Raw genomic sequence first — 18392 nt, 5'->3', positions numbered from 1 at the left:
GATTCTGTTATGAAGTCAAAGCAAAAATGAACAAGGCCATCTTCAGACAGAGATGAAAGGAAATTGCTTCCGTTCATCTTTGTGTATAGGAAGCCTATTGTGGAATGCCTATGGATGAAGTTGTGGGAACCTCATTTCTGCTGTAGTAGTTGCAGGTCAACACTAGACTGATGGTTTCATTGTAGTTGTTTGTTTATTTGATTTTTAGGAGAATTAGCAACTAAGGCCATATTGCTCCGGGGATATGCGGTGGTCATTCCCTGACCTTTCCACATCCTCCGTATTTGGTGGTCACGGGCTCGAATCCCAGTCTAATCAAGAAGCGTGTGCTACGCACTGCTGCTCCTGTCCACCTGGCTACGGAGGCGGCCATTGTAGTTGAAAGTGTATGTTCCTTTTGCTATACCTCGAATATGGAAAGGCACACAAACCACAATGACAAATGCTACTTTTGTGTCATAGATACTGTACTGCACTCCAGTGTACCATCATCTATTGCTCTACTGCCACATGGTGAAGACCTGCCAATTAGTCCACTTTCCAGAGAAGTCTTCAGAAATTGGATGATGAATCTGATTAATAGGGATAATTGGGATTTCACCTCAGAAGTTGTTCAAGTAAAGTGACGCATTTCCCTAATCAGTACAGGAATTGGAAAGCAGTGACTTGGATCTAACCAAATCTAATGCATTGCTTTTTACATTTCACTTAAAAAGTGAATTACTGGATCTTAGCTGAAAACACTATATAGAAAACAACATACCATTTATGCGCTTTTTTACACTGTTGCAGGATCCATGTGCTGTTCTTTTGATTTGATGGGTCTTTATGAATAAATTAGCATTAGTCACAATCCGGAAGAGTGGCATTTCCATCCGTTCCTGTTGCACACTCTTCTCATATTAACAAACACTATGGAAATCTGTTAGAGAAGATGAAATGTGACCAGTATAAATGTCACGTTTTCAAGATTCTGGGATTCTTTACTGTATCTGTCTCTGGGACAGCAGAAGCAGCACTACACGAGAAGAGAATGGTCTACCAGAATTGACTTGAAACCTGGTTCATGCACACTGTACTAAACAATCTGTGGTTCCAAGAAACAAATTCTTGCTTCCATCACTCTGGAACTGGTTGGTCAAACAAAACTTTTAAAGCACTGGATCTCCAAGTAGGGATCTGCTTTAAAAAAAAAGCATATAAAATCAATATGAGGGAAACAAAGGGTTACTCTTACCAAGAAAGGCTTAAGTTCTGCAAATTGCAATGGCTGGAGAGACTAGGCACCTCTTGGTTGATCTGACTGAGGTGTATAAGGCCTTGGATGGTTTGAGCAAGCTCAGTGCTGATGGGGTTCTTCCTTTTGCTCAGATTGCACATCTGAGGGGGCATAAATGCAAATTGCAGAAATACAGTTGTAGGATAAATGTGCAGAAATTTGCCTTTAGTCAGTCAAAGCAAAGGTGATTGATTACTGGAACAAACTTCCATCTGTTGTTGTGGAAAATAATGCTTAAATTAATTCAAGGAAGAACTGGAAGTTTGGAGTGATTGGATGGGTGAAAAGCAAAGTTTTCCTTCCCCCTTTTGCTGATGCATTATAAGCTTGTTTTCTTGTATCATATGCCTCTACTAATGATAATTATGTGATACAAAAGAGCAAGATGACTTATTCATTGATCCATAAATAAAATAGATGCTGTCTTCACAAGAAACAGTGACTGCTAAGCAAAATGGCCTAGAGTTGTTTCTCATTGTAGTGAATGACCTTTTTGGTATCATTAAGAGTGAACCCGATTGTTATTCTGGAAATGGGGTGCAGAATGGCAATCAGGTTCCATTATTTGCACACACCTGGATTTTTTCAGACCAAAAATCTGGACACATTAGTGAAGAGGAGAGCATAGGGAGAGATTCCACAAGAACATACTGTTAACGGAGAAGAGATATACTTATAAATGTGGAATTTGGCAATGATCGGCAACTATATCTGGTTCTTTTGTATGAATGATCATGAGCCACAAAAGATGTTCAGCATATATTTTTAAGTAAATTTTCTTTGATTAACCCGAGTAGGGTTCCCACTTTTTAATTAGCGATTTTTTTTTTTTTTTTTTTTTAGCTTTTTTTGTTTACTTGGACCAAAAATTAATACCCTAAAGTTAAATATTGTTAATAAATGTGATATAGTATCAACGCTTATTTACTTTTCTTTGATTTCTGGGCAACTCAGTTAATTGATGACCCATTTCTTACAAAGTCTCTCCATTCCCTGTCTCATAGGCATTTTCTGCTCAATACAATTTTTGTAGTTACTTCCACCAGCACTGTTCTTCTCAATTGGTGTCTCTAATTTTCCTGCCCCTTTTTCAAACCAGTCTAAACACAAGTTGCAACTAGTCAGCATCCATTCACTGTCCAACTCCAAACTCAAATTTGGAGTTGGACAGTGAATAACCAACTTTGCCTCTCCCTCATTTATTCTTCTACTTCCATTTTCCCAAACAACCTTCCTTCACATGTATTTCCTTAAAATTACAATCTACAGAAATTCAAGTCTAATGTGAGCAATTATCTTCTGCCTCCCCAACTTAAACCCATGCATGATACTATACATTCTAGGTTCTAATACATTTTTGTGTGGGGTTTCATAAAAAAAAAAATCTATAAATCTGCTCATTTACCACTCACTGAACTATATGGCTCTCTATAAGTACTTAAAACTAATTTAGTTAAATTGAGCAGGATTCAGGCAGATCTAAAACTCATTTACAAAATAGTCTGAGATCAAATCGATACATCTGAACTCCTACAGTCATTCATTATACTTTTCCTTCAAAGTATACTGAATGATTTGTAATAATGAAATCAAATTAAAAGAATAACTTAGAGTTATTCCAAGTTTTTCAGCCCACACAATATGCAAATTGGCAAATGAACACACTTGTAAAGTGTGTTCTTTTGCTATAAATACAACAAACCATATGAAGTGATTGCTGCTGGAACTGGTAATTCAGTTCTAATAAGTATTTTTAACATATCAACCTGAGTATCTAATATGCAAAAAATACCAGAGTAAAAAAAAAAATATATATATATATATATATATATATATATATATATATATATATATATATATTCACATTCCTGATACACCTGTGATAAACCATCAACCATTCTATATCAGTAAGTCATACAGTGATGCAAGGAAATTTAGTCCATTAGCCTGCAGGCATTTTGCAAATAAATATAATATGCAATTGATTGAATATCCCTTCTAATGGACTTTTTTTAAATACTATTAATCTCATTGATCGGTGTCATTGTTTCATTTTATAATTATTATTGCCACCACATACACTAGTTTTTGCCATACTCTTGTGTTGTGGCGCCTCTGTAGCCAGGTGGGAAGGAGCAGCAGTGCGTAGCACACGCTTCTTGATTAGACCGGGGTTCGAGCCCATCACCACCAAATACGGAGGATGCGGGAAGGTCAAGGGAATGACCACCGCATATTCCCAGAGCAATATGGCCTTAGTTGCTAATGCTCCTAAAAACCAAAAACAACAACAACAGCCATACTCTTGTGAAAATTTGTTTTAATAAACTAAAATTATATTTACTTAATTACACATGAGGTTTTTTAAGACTGAGATACATGTTGCTTATTGCACACCAAATATAGCTGTGTGTGTGTGTGTGTGTGTGTGTGTGTGTGTGTGTGTGTGTGTGTGTGTGTGTGTGTGTGTGTGTGTGTGTGTGTTCACTACAAAAACAAAGGTGCCACTTATTGAAGTAAATCATCAGTCCAGACTTGTAGCATATTAAAAAATAAAAATGCATATATTTTAATTGTGATTTTGTAGTAATTTAGTAATTGTTTTTTCTAATTATAAAACCAAAGTGTATAATAATATAAAAAATTAAGTCACTAAATTCTTGCATATTTAAATAACTGAAGGAGGAATGTTAATCTATATGAAAAGGGTTGCATTTAATTTTTTATGTATGTATAGGATCGCAGGATGAAATAGAAGAACTGAAAGAATATTACAACAGATATGAAGGAGATATGGACTTAATTAGTGAGCATATGACTTCATATGAAGCAGATGAGGAACACAGACTTACAGAGATCATTAATGATCTTATTGCCAAAGGAGAACTGCAACAGTATGACAAATTTGCAAAAGAAACAGCAAAAAGAAAGAAAGCAAGGAAAAATAGGGTATGTAGTCAGAGATTATTTTGATGTCTAGTCCTGTTTACTTCTGTAATGCTATGTTTCTTTCCTGAATTTGTTTATATATATATAGTTTTATATGTATGGTATCATTTAACACTGTCACTATCCCAGTGATTTTAGATTTTTTTTATTTCTTCTTTTTTTTTATTCTCCCTTCAGGCCATTACCATAATATTGTTCTATTTAGGTAAAACAGTAGGAAGGGTGTTGTTTTTAAATTTCTCAAACACAGATAGTTTGGCAGACTGTTTTGTGAGTGCGGATACTGGTGATAGCCATTGACAGTGCATGACACTTAAATATTACAGAGCAGTTGATGTTTTTACACTAATCATGAATTATTGTCAATGCTGATGCGTGCTGTAGTATCCACAGGCCAGTGGACACTCACTTAAAAGATTGCATGCTGCTATGCTGATTACATGTGGTGGTAAACTATATCAAAGCATAACAGAGTGGGTACTGGTATCTCTCATGCCATTAAACATGTTAATAGTGCTATTTTTCTGTATTTAAGTTTGGTACCACTGCACATTCAATTTTCCTGTCAACTGAAGTATTTGATCCAGCTGTAGGTAAGAAATTATTTTTTTGTGTCTTGATATACTATAGTTATTCTGGCAACCACTGTTTACTGCTTTCATAACCTAAACAATGGGATAGTACATTGTAATGATAACTGTACAATTAATTGTAGTACAGCAGGCCCTCGTTATAATGCAGTTCGCTCTACGCTGATTTGCTATAACACTGTTCTCATTTTATAACCCATATCTCACCAACGTTGTCACAACTCACTATAACGCTGTTTTACCAGTGTACAGATAAAATTTTTGGCATGTTTAATGAAAACGTTTCATCTGATGTAGTCAATAGCTTGAAAATGAATAGCAAAAAAGCATTAAAAAGTTTCCACGCTGACTTGGGAAATTTTCCCACACTCAGTGAAATTTTCTTCCACGCTAATTTAATTGCAGTATGTTATGTAGTTCCAAGATCAACATTTTAAAAAATGATCAAGTACAGGTAAACCTCGATATATGCAGTTAATTCATGCTACGGGTGTACTGTATATCTCGAAACTGCATATATTCTTCTTATCAGATTCCATTGATATATCACTTTTCCTTTTGGACATGAACTTTTACAAAATATTAATTATTACTTAGTGTGATACAGTAATGGGAAGAGACTGCTTTGAAACTGAAATTATGGCAGGATAATGGAGCAGCAGAAGCAGTCTGGCATCACTGTTTACAGACAACAGTTTTCGGGCTTCTTTTTTTTTTTCCTGTTAAAAATTTGTTTCATAATTGGCTGCACTATTCGAAATTTTTGGGGACACATATAGAGGAATGGTATAAATGTTTGTGACCGTATTAACTGAAACTCGCATTGATTGAAAATGCATATATCAAGGTTTACCTGTATATTGCTTGTAATATTTGCATTATATGCATTTATCCAAAGTCTAGTCATACTCAGTACAGTGTTAGGTAACAGACAGTTTACTTGAACATTGTATAATAATTAATGCAACGCTGTTACATTTTCGAAGATGAATGGCGGATAAAAATTAAAAAGCAACAACATCTGGACACTGCACGAAGCCTACTAAGGTAAGAAACAGACAGAATTTGAAAATTAAATTATACATTTTGAAGCGAATTGATTCCATTCAACTACAAGTAGATGTGTACAATCATTTAGGACTGGCAGATTCAACTGTAAGAACAATTATAAAAAATAAAGAATTAATTTTAGCAGTGGGAAAGGCAGCTGTTCTACTGCTAGCAACTAAATTGGTTAGGGCTAGGCCAGCTATTATGATTGAAATGGAGAGACTGTATATCTCATAGATTTTTAGTAATCCTGGGCATAACCTCCATGCACAAGCACGCTGTGGATGGTCACCCACATTGTGCTTGTGCATGGAGGTTATGCCCAGGATTATTAACAGTCCCACCATCGCGAAGGTGCAAGCAGAGGATTTGGCTGTCACAGACCATCTGGACTTCGCCGAAATTGGGTCCACTTGACTGGAATGCCACCTGAATATCAGTTCCATCAACGTTTTAGATTCTCAGGTAGCAAGTACAGCTTGTCTGCCATATCTGAATGTCTGTGACAACCTCAAGGACCAAAAGTTGAGATTCATCACTCTGTAGCACCTTCTGCCGCTCTTCTGGAGTCCACAAGTGTTGGGAATTCTACCACTCTGAATGCTAATTTTCTTTGTAACCGATATTGGGCTTATATTCAGCTGCCCTGCCATTGAACTCAGTTCTCTACCCTTAAACCTGGGTGTTCCTGTGACGTTTTCCACAGATGACATGCATGAACTACCTTCTTTATGGTTCATCGAACATGTTCTGTGCATTTGTGAGGCCATCCCCCTTGCAAAGGATGGTAACCTTTCCACCATATGAGTTACTTTAAAAATAAGCAAGGTCTTAAGATTGACTATCACAATTTTTACAAGTGTACCTATATCTACTTTTTTCAAACAAAAATAGTACAAAAGTGCAATATTTATTAAATATAATATTTAATATTGATATACAAACACATTTTGTACCACCTACGAAAACTTTGATTTTTTAGTAGAATGTTTGAATTGTTTTTTACATATGAGTAAATAAATATTTTACATATTTATTTCTATGTACTGCATCAATCAAAATGTTTTTGTGACAGTTAATCAATCATGATTGATCATTTGCCAGCCCCGACTTTCAGTATTCCATCTTTAAATGACATTTGCCACAGTAGATTTTTTGAAGTTCAGGCAAGTGGAAGTTGTGTGCATTGATGTGGCTCCTGCATTGATAACTTTCAAGTTATTAAACCAATAACCAATACCAGCTTATAACATGCTGCTGCTGCACACACAAGATTTATTTTGGTGTATTTGAACCAGTATGCATGTGTTATGAACTTCTGATGCAATACACAGTATTATGAAATAGTGTCCAAATACTTTTGGATATATAGTATATATTAATTCATTGAGAATTCAGAATAAAGAAAAGGCCAATCCCATATAAAAAAAAAATAATAATAAAACTGCTGTATTATTTCAAAACACAACTTTAAAAAAATTTACGAGTTAGACAAACAACATCTCATTCATATGTAATTTTGAATACACATTTGCAGAAACAAATAGTTTTGGCTAACCCTTTAATAAAAAGTGAGTTAACATATCTCACTATTAGCATTCTTTGAGTGAGAGAACTTATTATCACAAGTAATATTTGGAGGTTATCCAAACTATTTAGAGGTTGGTTTTTACTATTTAGAGGTTATCCACATTTTGGAAAAGATTTTGCAGCTCAGGCAAATGCTAAGTTTTTGATGAATATTTAGCCCTTTTATTGATTTAATTGTCATATTAATTTATTTTCTAGAAGTAGCTTTATAGTCCTAATCACACTCCTTAGTTTATTTTGAATTTAGATAGAGATTTTTTAGGTTGCTATTTAATATCCATAGAATCTTGTACCGTTTGAAACTTGCATCCATTGTTGTAGTATATTAGATTCATACGGAATTGTGTAACGCATATCTCGATTTTTTTTTTTTTTTTTTTTTTTTTTTTGATTTGGTAGTTGTTGGCGCATCGGCTTCTGTGGCCATATTGCACCTCCCAAGGTTTTTGCAGTACTTTGATCCAAGCCCGAGGCGGGAATCGAACCCGCGACCTTTGGGTTGCCGGGCAGGTACTTTACCCACTCGGCTAGCCCGGTCGGCGCATATCTCGAACTTGAAAGCATAAAGTAAAACATAAAACTAAATTGTGTAATTTGTAGCACTGTATTAGGAATCTGTTAGCTTAATATATTATTGTCTGTTATAAATTAAATTTATTAATCTTATTAATTTTCATTGTTCATTAAATTGTATTTAAATGGAAATCGTGCTCCAGGCTAGAGCAGCAAAGCAACCAGCACAAAGCAGTGGAAGTGCTGTAGCTTGGGGGAGAACTGAAGGGGGTGATTCTCCAACTCATCAAAAGTCTAAAAAAAATGTGCAAAATGTGAAATATTTGCAGACTTTCTGGAACAGGACATGGACAGGATTAGGCATCAACTCAATGTTCTGATGGACAATGAGGGTGTAGTGTAGGTGCCCTCGAAGGAATTAAAATGGGGCAGCCAATCAAGGTCTCAGCTGCCCAGCTCAACGGCAGAGCTCACTCATATGCATCATGTAACACAGTGGCAATCTTCAAAGCACAATGCACCAGTCCCACAGGAGCTACTTATTGTCGATGAGTCAATTGTCAGGAAAACGGGAAATATATTTTGCAAAAGGATAGGTGGAATAGGACCAGGGTGTCTCTCAGAGGCAAAGGTTGATGGCATTGTAGAGCAGATATCATCCTTTAAGAGCACAGAGTGTGATATCGTACACGTTGGCACTAATGACATTTAAGTGTACGAGATCTGCAAACTTACCAAGTACAGGTAATTGTTGAAAAAAAAAAGTCGCGCGTTAGGGTTCAATTTGAAAGTGTCTGCTATTCTACCCAGACACAATAGCAGGGATATATGATGATAGCCTTGTCGATCAATTTGGCCCTGGAGAGATTGTGCAAGGCTCGTTGCGCAGAATTTTTCTCAGCGTGGTCTGTGCATGTTAATAGGAGAGACTGCTTCTACGGGAATGGGATACACTTAAATAGAAAGGGTGCAAGAATATTTGCTGATACTTTCAAGTCAGTGTTATGTGGGTCGAAAAATTGTTAGTTTGGGAGGATACACAGACAAATAAATTAATGGTAGTCGCTGGCAAAGGTGAAAACGATTCTTGCTCTACTTCTATTGGAATGAGCAGCAGCTGGGGATTTCAAGGATTGCTGGGAGTCATTGCAGAACAAGTAAATACATGGGCTGAGTTAGGGTAACTAAGAGTAAGAACAGGTGCTTGTTTACTTGCATGTAAACCAATGGTAGGAGTTTAGTAAATGAATTTGAGGTGCTTGCCAAAACATCAAAGGCAGATATTGTTGAGATATCAGAGACATGTCACACAGATATAAGGAATGCAGGATTGGAATTTGGGGAGTACAGTGTGTACAGAAAGGATAGACAGGATAGGAAGGAATGAGGAATTATGCTGTTAGTTAAGAAACACACAAAATCTAAAGAAAATGCATCCAGTTGACATGAGTGGACAGTACAACGTTGAGTCAGCTTGGTTTTATGTAAGCACTGCGAAAGCAAAATTGAGAGTAGGAGTGTGTTACAGGCCTAATGACTCTGTTGAGTACAATGAAAAACTGTACAGAGAAATAGTGGGTCAGTAAATCATATTGTCTTATAATGGGGCATTTTAACTTCCCAGATATTGACTTTAACTTGTGGGTTGGTCATTTGCCCACTTGCAAGGCCTTTGTGGATTTATTGGATGACTTTTCTACAGCAGCAGCATGTTCAAGAGGCAACCAGAGGGAGTAAAACTCTTGGTCTGATTATGAGCAGTGATTCTTCATGCATTAAGAATCTACAGTCAATGGAACCAGTAGGTGGCAGTGATCACAGTGTGCAGATGTGGGATTTACTCAAAGATGTAACTACCATCAGGGGCAAAGAGAAGGATTTTGCTTTTGTAAAGGTGACTATAGTGGTCTGAGGCAGTTTTTAAATTCTATACAGTGGGACCAATTGATGATGTTACCAACAGAAAATTCTAAATGGGAAGCATTCAAAGAATTAATCTTGAAAGCTACTAGGCTATTCATAACTAAGAAATTGTTTAAGGTTTGGGATTAAATGGATATGAGATGAACTAATGAGACTTCTCCAATGATTGGAGCAGATGACACAGAAGCCTATGGTAGATAGATATAAGCCGATTTGTAATCAAGTCACAAAAGAGGTTAGACAGGCTAAGGCAGATTACAAGAAATCCTTGGCAAAAGATGCAAAGCAAAACAGCAAAGAGTTCTTTACCTAGGGAAACTCTAGAAGGAATGGGATGAATCATATTGGTCCACTTGATATCGATGTTCAACTGTTGATGATACTGCTCAGGTAGCTGACAAACTGAAGGAATATTTTGCATCTACATTCACACATGAAATATTCAAGGAGGGGAATGCCAGAAGTTTATCAAACTCTGGCAGGGAGCTACTGCAGTTATTACAAAATCATTTGATTTTTGAATTTGTTATAACTAAGAACAAAGTGTAGGAGAAATTGTTGAAGTTAAACATAAAAAAAGCACCTGTGGTGGATGGGATCTATCCAGCTATAATAAAGGAGGCAGCAAAAGGAAGTAAGCAGACCCTTAGCCATAATTATGAGAGGTTTCTTGGACTCAAGGGATGTCCCCATTGACCAGAGATGTGCAAACATGTACCCAATTCAAATGGGATCAAAGGGTGACACGAGTAATTATAGACCTATTAGCTTGACTTCAGTTCACAGGAAATTAAAGAGGGAACTGGTTAAAGAACCACTGCAAGATCATCTAGACAAGACTGCAGTTATAGTTCAGACACAGCATGGGTTTGTTTAAGTGCAAGTCTTGTCTGGCCAATTTCATTGGATACTCTGATGTGATCACAAAGGAACCGGATGCAAAATATAATTTTGATATCATATACTTGGATTTTTGGAAAGCTTTTGATACTTTTGCACATGCAAGAATACTGTAAAAATTGGAGCAGTATGGTATTAAGAGCAAATTACCGCTTTGGATAAAGGGATTGTTGAGTGGGAGAAGACAGATAGTGGTAATCAACGGACACTGCTCTTCATGGACTAATGTTATTGGTGGAGTCCCCCGGGGTTGAGTATTGGATCCATTGTTGTCTTCTGTATTTATTAATGATATTAATGAAGGTATATCAAGGTATATTATTGTCCAAGGTATGAAGGTGTATTAAAGTCCAAGTTTGAAGACGATATGAAGGTTGGCAGTGTTGTTAATGAAAGTATGCTACTGGTACAGGATGTAGTAAAATTGAGCAGATGTGCTTAGAGGTGGCAACTGAAGTTTAACATTGACAAATGTAAAGTACTGCATGTGGGTAGCAGTAACCCCAGAATAACATATCAACTGTGAAACTACACACAGCGTAGTGGAGAATGAAAAAGACCTGGAGGTAGTTGTGCACTCAGACATGAAGTTTTCTGAGCAGTGCAGACAGGCTGCAAGAGTAGCTCATGGTGTCTTCAATGATATACAGCAATTTTTCTAGCATGAATTGGGAGATGATTATCCCCTTTTATAAGGCAATGGTCAGGCCACACCTTGAGTACTGTATCTCATTTTAGGAAGGATTTAGATCTAATACGATTGGTGAATGGAACAAAGAGTTGCTCTTATGAAGAAAGGCTTAAGTTCTGCAAATTGCAGTGTCTGGAGACTAGGCACCTGTGAAGTGATTCTGATTGAGGGATATAAGGCCTTGAATGGTTTGAGCAAGCTCAATGCTAATGGGATTCTTCTTCTTTTTGCTCAGATTAATCCCCTGAAGGAACATAAGTTTAAATCGAGGAAAGACAGTTGTAGAATAAATGTCCGGAAATTTGCCTTTAGCCAGCAGGATTTGATTGCTAGAACAGACTTCCATCTGTCATTGTGGAAACTTTTGACAGCTTAAATAAATTCAAGGGAGAACTAGACAAACATTTGGAATGGTTGAAATGTGAAGGATTTTTTTTTTTTTTTGGCTGATGTTGTATGAACCTGCTTTCTTTTCTTGTATCATATGCCTCTACTAATGCTAAAGTATATATCTGACTGACCTCCTTACTGAATGAATAAATAGTTAGTATGTACAACTAGTTATAGAAATAGTTAGTATGTACATATTACAATACGTATTAATTAAGCTATGCACGTAAGCGTAAATTTATTTTTAGTTTGCTAACCTGTGTGAAAATATTCTTCTGATTTTCACGTATCATTTAATTTTTTAATTGGTAATGTAATAAAGTGTAAATTTGTACTTACTTTTACTTATAAAAGTAAAGATACAGTATATCTTTACTTTTATAGCCTGTGGATAATATTCCTCCTATTTTCACTAATTAGAATCACTGTTTAATAGAATTAAACTTCAATTTCTATATTCAAAATGTGATCAAAATGACCGGCACTTACTACATATTGTATAGTGAATGGTACTTTACTATGGTGAATCCATCATAACGTGATTTGATCGTACAGAAAATCAATCATAAAGCTGTATTTTTAACTATTTACGGAAAACTTCGCAGCCACATAATCTGGTCAAAATGCACTAGTCCCGATGTGTCCCAAATAACCGGAATTGCCAGTTAGTATTAGCCATATGGCTAATACTAATTGGTGATCTGATTGAGGTGTATAAGGCCCTTGAGTGATTTGAGCAAGCTCAATGTTGATGGTAATCTTCCACTTGCTCAGAGTAGTATTAGCCACATGGCTAATACTAATGCAGTAAAAATGCAAGGCTTTTACTGTACCAGACAAAAAACAGTTAATTAAAAAATAATAATCAATAAATAATAAAATAAATTATCTGTGTGACTCTTCCTCCTTACATCAGTACCTATCAGTTGGCCTTTGAATTTCCCCAAACTGACAGCCTCAGCTACCCATGGAAGCTTATTCCTGTAATTAATAACTTGCTGGCTAAAAGAAAACTTTCTGTAATCCAATCTGAACCTCTTTCCCCATAATTTGAATTTATGGTGTATCAAATACTGTAAAAAGGATTATATGTGGAGTCAAAAATGATTTCATGTGCTTTGAGCTGCATCTTAATAATTGGAGAGACTATCAATCAATTTGCTTCTAAAAAACAAGAACAGTTCCCTCCCCCTTTCAAGTAATATCTGATGCCCTTTAGTTAACTGATCTCTAATAATGGGAATACTACAACCTTCCTCACCCATAATTTTAGTTATTCTGGGTTTTTTAACTTTTAACATGCAGATCTGCCCTTCAACACATACATTTATATAAACATAATACATAATGAAAAGACCAAAGGAACTAGCATACCGTTTGAACTGATGTACTGTGACAAAAGTAGTGAGTGCCAAAAAAAAAATTTTCACAACAATTAGGAAGGATGTAGAGTTGCTAGAATGCGTACAGAGAAGGGCAACAACATTGGTGAGAGGAATAAAAAGGTGCTCTTACCAAGAGTGGCTTAAATTCTGCAAGTTGCAGCATCTGGCGAACAGGCACCTGCGAGGTGATCTGATTGAGGTGTATAAGGCCTCGAATGGTTTGAGCAAACTCAATGCTGATGGTAATCTTCTGCTTGCTCAGAGTAAGAACCTAAGGGGGCATAGATTCAAATTAAGGAAAGTTGTAGAATAGATGTGTGGAGGTTTGTGTTTAGCCAGCGGGTAGTTGATTGCTGGTGTTGTGGAAGTTGATAGCTTAAATAAATTTAAGGCTGAACTAGACTAAGATTTGGAGTGACCAGATGGGTGAAATGGGAAGGGTTTTTTTTTTTTTTTTTTTTTTTGACTGATGCTGTATAAGCTTTCTTTCTTGCAAAAAGAATATATGTGGAGTCAAAAATGATTTCATGTTCTGCATCTTAATAATTGGAGAGTTGTTGTTATTTGGTTTTCAGGAGCATTAGCAACTAAGGCCATATTGCTCCGGGGATATGCGGTGGTCATTCCCTGACCTTTCCGCATCCTCCGTATTTGGTGGTCATGGACTCGAACTCTGGTCTAATCAAGAAGTGTGTGTGCTACGCACTGCCCACCTGGCAATGGATGTGCCTTTATAATTGGAGAGACTGTATCAATCAGTTTGCTTATAAAAAACAAGAATAGTTCCCTCCCCCTTTCAAGTAATATCTGATGCCCTTTAGTTAACTGATCTCTGATAAAGGGAATACTACAACTTTCCCCCCCTCCATATCGTTAGTTATTCTAGGTTTTTTTTTAACTTTCAATGTGCAGATCTGCCCTTCAACACATACATTTATATAAACATAATACACAATAAAAAGACCAAAGGAACTAACTTTCTTGCATCATATTCCTCAACTAATGCTAAAGCTAACATGATCTCCTTAGAGACACAATAAATGCAATAATGCTGACTAGAATTCCTGGGCTAGATGTCCCCTCTTTATATAATTAGTTAGGTAATTCATTAGTTTTTCCTAGACAAGAGGAAAACTTTAGTCTTAATTTTTAATAGAGACATATCAATGCAGTTCTTTCAGAATCATGAAATAGTACAAGATTTATCTTGCCTAAAAATAAATAAAATTTTCTGATCCATTTCAACATCACTGCTAAAAATTTTTGCTAAAAATCATGCTTCTGTCATTGTCAGCATATAGAGTCTAATATGTCCCAACATGACATTATAAATGGGAACGCAGTTCTGCTTATGACTAACCGTCTTACAATAAACACTGCAATCCAAAAATGTATTAACTAACACAAGTCAGTTGATTTCATTTATTTAAATATTGTATCTACTTTTGAATTAATTTAACATTCATTTAACTTGCCTGCCTCCAGTAGTACCTGTTATGCCTTGATGTTTATTTACTTGATTTCCCTAACCATTGATTGCTTATAGATCAATCACAGTGTGGTGTGAGTAAAACCTGCACAATGATGCTGAGAGTTTCTATTCTGCAGGGTTGATATGCTGTTGGCAATAAATATTCTTTTTGACTATTTTACATCCATTTCTGCAGCAAAATGATAATTTTATCCCTTAAATGATATCAAGATTTGGACTACTTCCTCATGATGATGCTGACTAGCTCAGTATAAACCAGCTTTTAACACCAGCCTAACTACCTTGAACCTTTTGAACTGAAAGTCAAACCAGTCTATGGGCATATGTATAACTAGCAAAAAAATCTTATCCAAATCTGTTATACCTAGTGGGTGTACAGATCACTGTGGTAGTACAAATCAATCTTTTTGGGCTATCAGCCTTCTGTTTGCTATTTTCTGGCATACTCTTTTGTAATTTACTATATGATCTTTTAGCCTTAGCCAGAGTATGCTGTCCTCTAATTCTTGCTTGACACCAATAGTCCATCTTATTATTGCTTGTGTGTTATAAATAGCTATTTTTTTTTTTTTTTTTTAATAATTTATCCCTTGCTCCAAATGAATTTTTTTAACTGGCTTTACATGCTTCGATTATTTAATTCTGTCTAATCTTCCATCTTCATTAATACATAACTGGACACACAAAATTACCAACTTTTTCCAATTTTTTGTTAATTTAGTCTACACTTGAAATTTTCTTTTTCTCTCTCAACTTTCCAAACCTATTTTTCTGTAACTAATTTTATTTCTGCTCACCTCCTCTATCTCTTTTTCAACATCTGTTAAAGCTCTCTTAATTTTTTTCTATTCTTCATCACTGACATTTTATTGTCAGGAATATTGTGTAACTTTTGAGCAAGAAGGTTTATTGATTGTTGGTAAAATCTGAGAACTTAAATCTGAATTTATTGATTATTGATAAATCTATGAGCTTTTCAATTTTTGTTCATTTTAACACTTTATATTTCTTATTTTGGCACTAATTATCATTTATAAGGTACATCATCAATATATGTATCGATGTATCTTGTATCATAGTGATTATAGAAAAGCTACTCAAGATCCTTTTCTATAATGATATATAAGTTATGATTTTGTTATTTCTGTTGTTGTGGCTGTCTCTACGCTGAATTTGTAGTTAAGAGTACATGGTTTACACAATTCTAGTAGCCTTTTATCGTTATTGTTAAGTGTACCTTCTTTCTCTTTAACTTTTTCCAGCATATTTCTGTAGATGTAATTGTCATTTCTTTCCCTGCTGTTTAGATTTCTAACATGTGGTATTCTTTCTCTGTAATTAGTTTCCTACATTTTTTTTTTTTTTTTTGAATTATTATTATATTATTAATTTATGTTTTTAAACCTTATTGCATTTTTATTTGATATTCCAGTTCACAGGTGAAGCTGTTGAAGCCCAGGAGATGCAAAAGAAGTTAGGTTTAGATAATAAAGATTTTTCTCTTGAGAAAGCAATTGCTGAAAGGAACAAAGATAGAAAAAGAAATATTGACTCATTTTTAGATAATCTGGAAGCCAAATATTCAAAGCCTAAGAAAAAGAGAATGCAGAAGAGAAAGAAGTAATTTTTATTTAATATATTTATGGACAGTTTTTTTTTTGAGAGTACATACATATTCATTTAAACATATTTGTAAATGTCTATTTTGTCAGTGTATCACTGTAATAGCAAGAGTATATATTGTAAATTTAAGGATATATATATATATATATATATATATATATATAATTGTATTTGTAGACTTTCATCAGAATGTAACTAATTGTAATATTTTATAAATAAATTATCACACAAAGACAAACTGCTTGATCTCTATTCACAAAATGTAAAAAAAAAATTGTTTTTAAGATGTGAAAATAAAGTTTGTTTTTGCTTATACTGGTTAATAACAGTAGGTTAATAGTGTCACTGGTTACTAGAAGGAGCCGCTTATTAGAATCGAATCAATTTGCTGGTGACTAAAAACAATTGAAAATGCTGTAATTTAGGAGATTATGAATAAAGATGTCAGTTGATTTAGACTTTTTGAGGAATGCTGCTTTTGAAAAAACTCCTTTCATAAGTAGGTATAGGAAACTGTCTACCTGTCCCAGATGCAATGAATACTTAGATGACAGAACCAAATTTTGAAGGCTGTGTAGCTGAAACAGCCAATTCAGAATGAGAAGGAAGAAAATTGAATTTCTGTTCGATAGGAACACTTCATCCAAATTTAAATATGCAGAACGCTATGTAGCTGAAACAGCCAATTAAGAATGAGAAGGAAGAAAACTGAATTTCTGTTAGGAACACTTCATCCAAATTTAAATATGCAGAGTTTTGGGAGCGAGAATAGCTCTGGGCGGGCGAAGATTTTACAGCTCCAGCTAATAGAAAAGTTTTTCTTAAATTTTTCCTATTTTATTGACTTTAATTGACATACTAATATATTTCTAGAAGTAGCTTTATATTCCTAGTTGCGATACTTAGTTTATTTTGAATTTACGTAGAGACTTTGTGGGTTATTACTTAGTATTGGTGAAACTTGCACCATTCGAAACTTGGCACCATTGTTGTAGATCAATACAGAATAGTGTAATGTATATCTCAAAATTGATAGCGTAAAGTATAACATAAAACTACGTAGCGTAATATGTAGCACTTTATTAGGAATCTGTTAACTGAGTATAGTGTTGCTAATTATTCAATTAAATTTATAAATCTTATTAATTTTTATTGTTCATTAAATTGCATTTAAACCGAAATCATGCCCCAGCTAGAACAGCAAAACAACGTGCACAAAGTAGGGAAAGTGAGGTGAATGGGGGAGAACTGAAGGGATAACTCTCCAATGCATCAGTCTAAAAGAAGTGTGCAAAACGTTGACGTGTTTGCGGACCTTTCTCGAACAGGACATGAGCTAGCCATTGAGAATATATTGTGTGCTAGGTGCAGTGAATGTGAAGAAATTAGTTACAAACTCAGCATTCTGATTGAATTAAAATGAGGCCCATCACACTCTCAGCTGCCCAAATCAACACCAGAGCTCACTCCTGTGCACCAGTCAACACAGCGGCAATATTCAGGGCAGAATGCACTGGTCCTCCAGGAGTTACTTATTGTCGATGAGAAAATTGTCAGGGAAATGGGAAATGTATTGTGCCAAAAGAATGGGAATAGGACCAGGGTATGGCTGCCAGGGACAAAAGTTGATATAGAGCAGATATACTTTAAGAGCACTAAGGGTGATGTCGTTGTACACGGCACTAATGACATTAAGTGTAGGAGATTTGCAGATTTACTTAACAAGTACAGGTCAGGAGAGATTATGCAAGGCTCCATGGGGTAGAATTTTTCTCAGCATGGTCTGTGCATGTTAACAGGAGAGGCTGCTTCTACAGGAATGGGATACACTTAAATAGAAAGGGTGCAAGAATATTTGCTGATGATATCGAGTCAGTGTTAAGTGGGTCGGAAAAATTGCTAGCAGACTAATAGATTAATGGTAGCCACTGGCAGAGGTGAAAGTGATTCTTGCTCTGCTGTTGGAATGAGCAGCAGCCTAGAAAACAAGGCGCTGGGAGTCATCACAGAACAAGTA

The 18392-nt window shown here is 35.4% G+C and overlaps 1 protein-coding gene across 1 annotated transcript in view; it reads left to right on the top strand.

Moving 5' to 3' along the window:
* The window catches only part of LOC150089816 (dnaJ homolog subfamily C member 9), a 49757-nt gene extending 33288 nt beyond the window's left edge, over nucleotides 1-16469 (top strand). The window contains exons 4-5 of the mRNA XM_090368836.1: nucleotides 4017-4228; nucleotides 16185-16469. Of these exons, the coding sequence (XP_090224962.1) occupies nucleotides 4017-4228; nucleotides 16185-16376 (404 nt within the window). The 3' untranslated portion in view covers nucleotides 16377-16469. The remainder of the gene's footprint in view (nucleotides 1-4016; nucleotides 4229-16184) is intronic.
* The last annotated feature ends 1923 nt before the right edge of the window (nucleotides 16470-18392 follow it).

The sequence above is a fragment of the Mastigoproctus giganteus genome, chromosome 2 (assembly GCF_048544385.1).
Source record: "Mastigoproctus giganteus isolate SK-2022 chromosome 2, ASM4854438v1, whole genome shotgun sequence".
Classification (NCBI taxonomy): domain Eukaryota; kingdom Metazoa; phylum Arthropoda; class Arachnida; order Uropygi; family Thelyphonidae; genus Mastigoproctus; species Mastigoproctus giganteus.
Note: the sequence above shows the minus strand (reverse complement) of the source record. Positions and strands in the feature narration are given on the sequence as shown.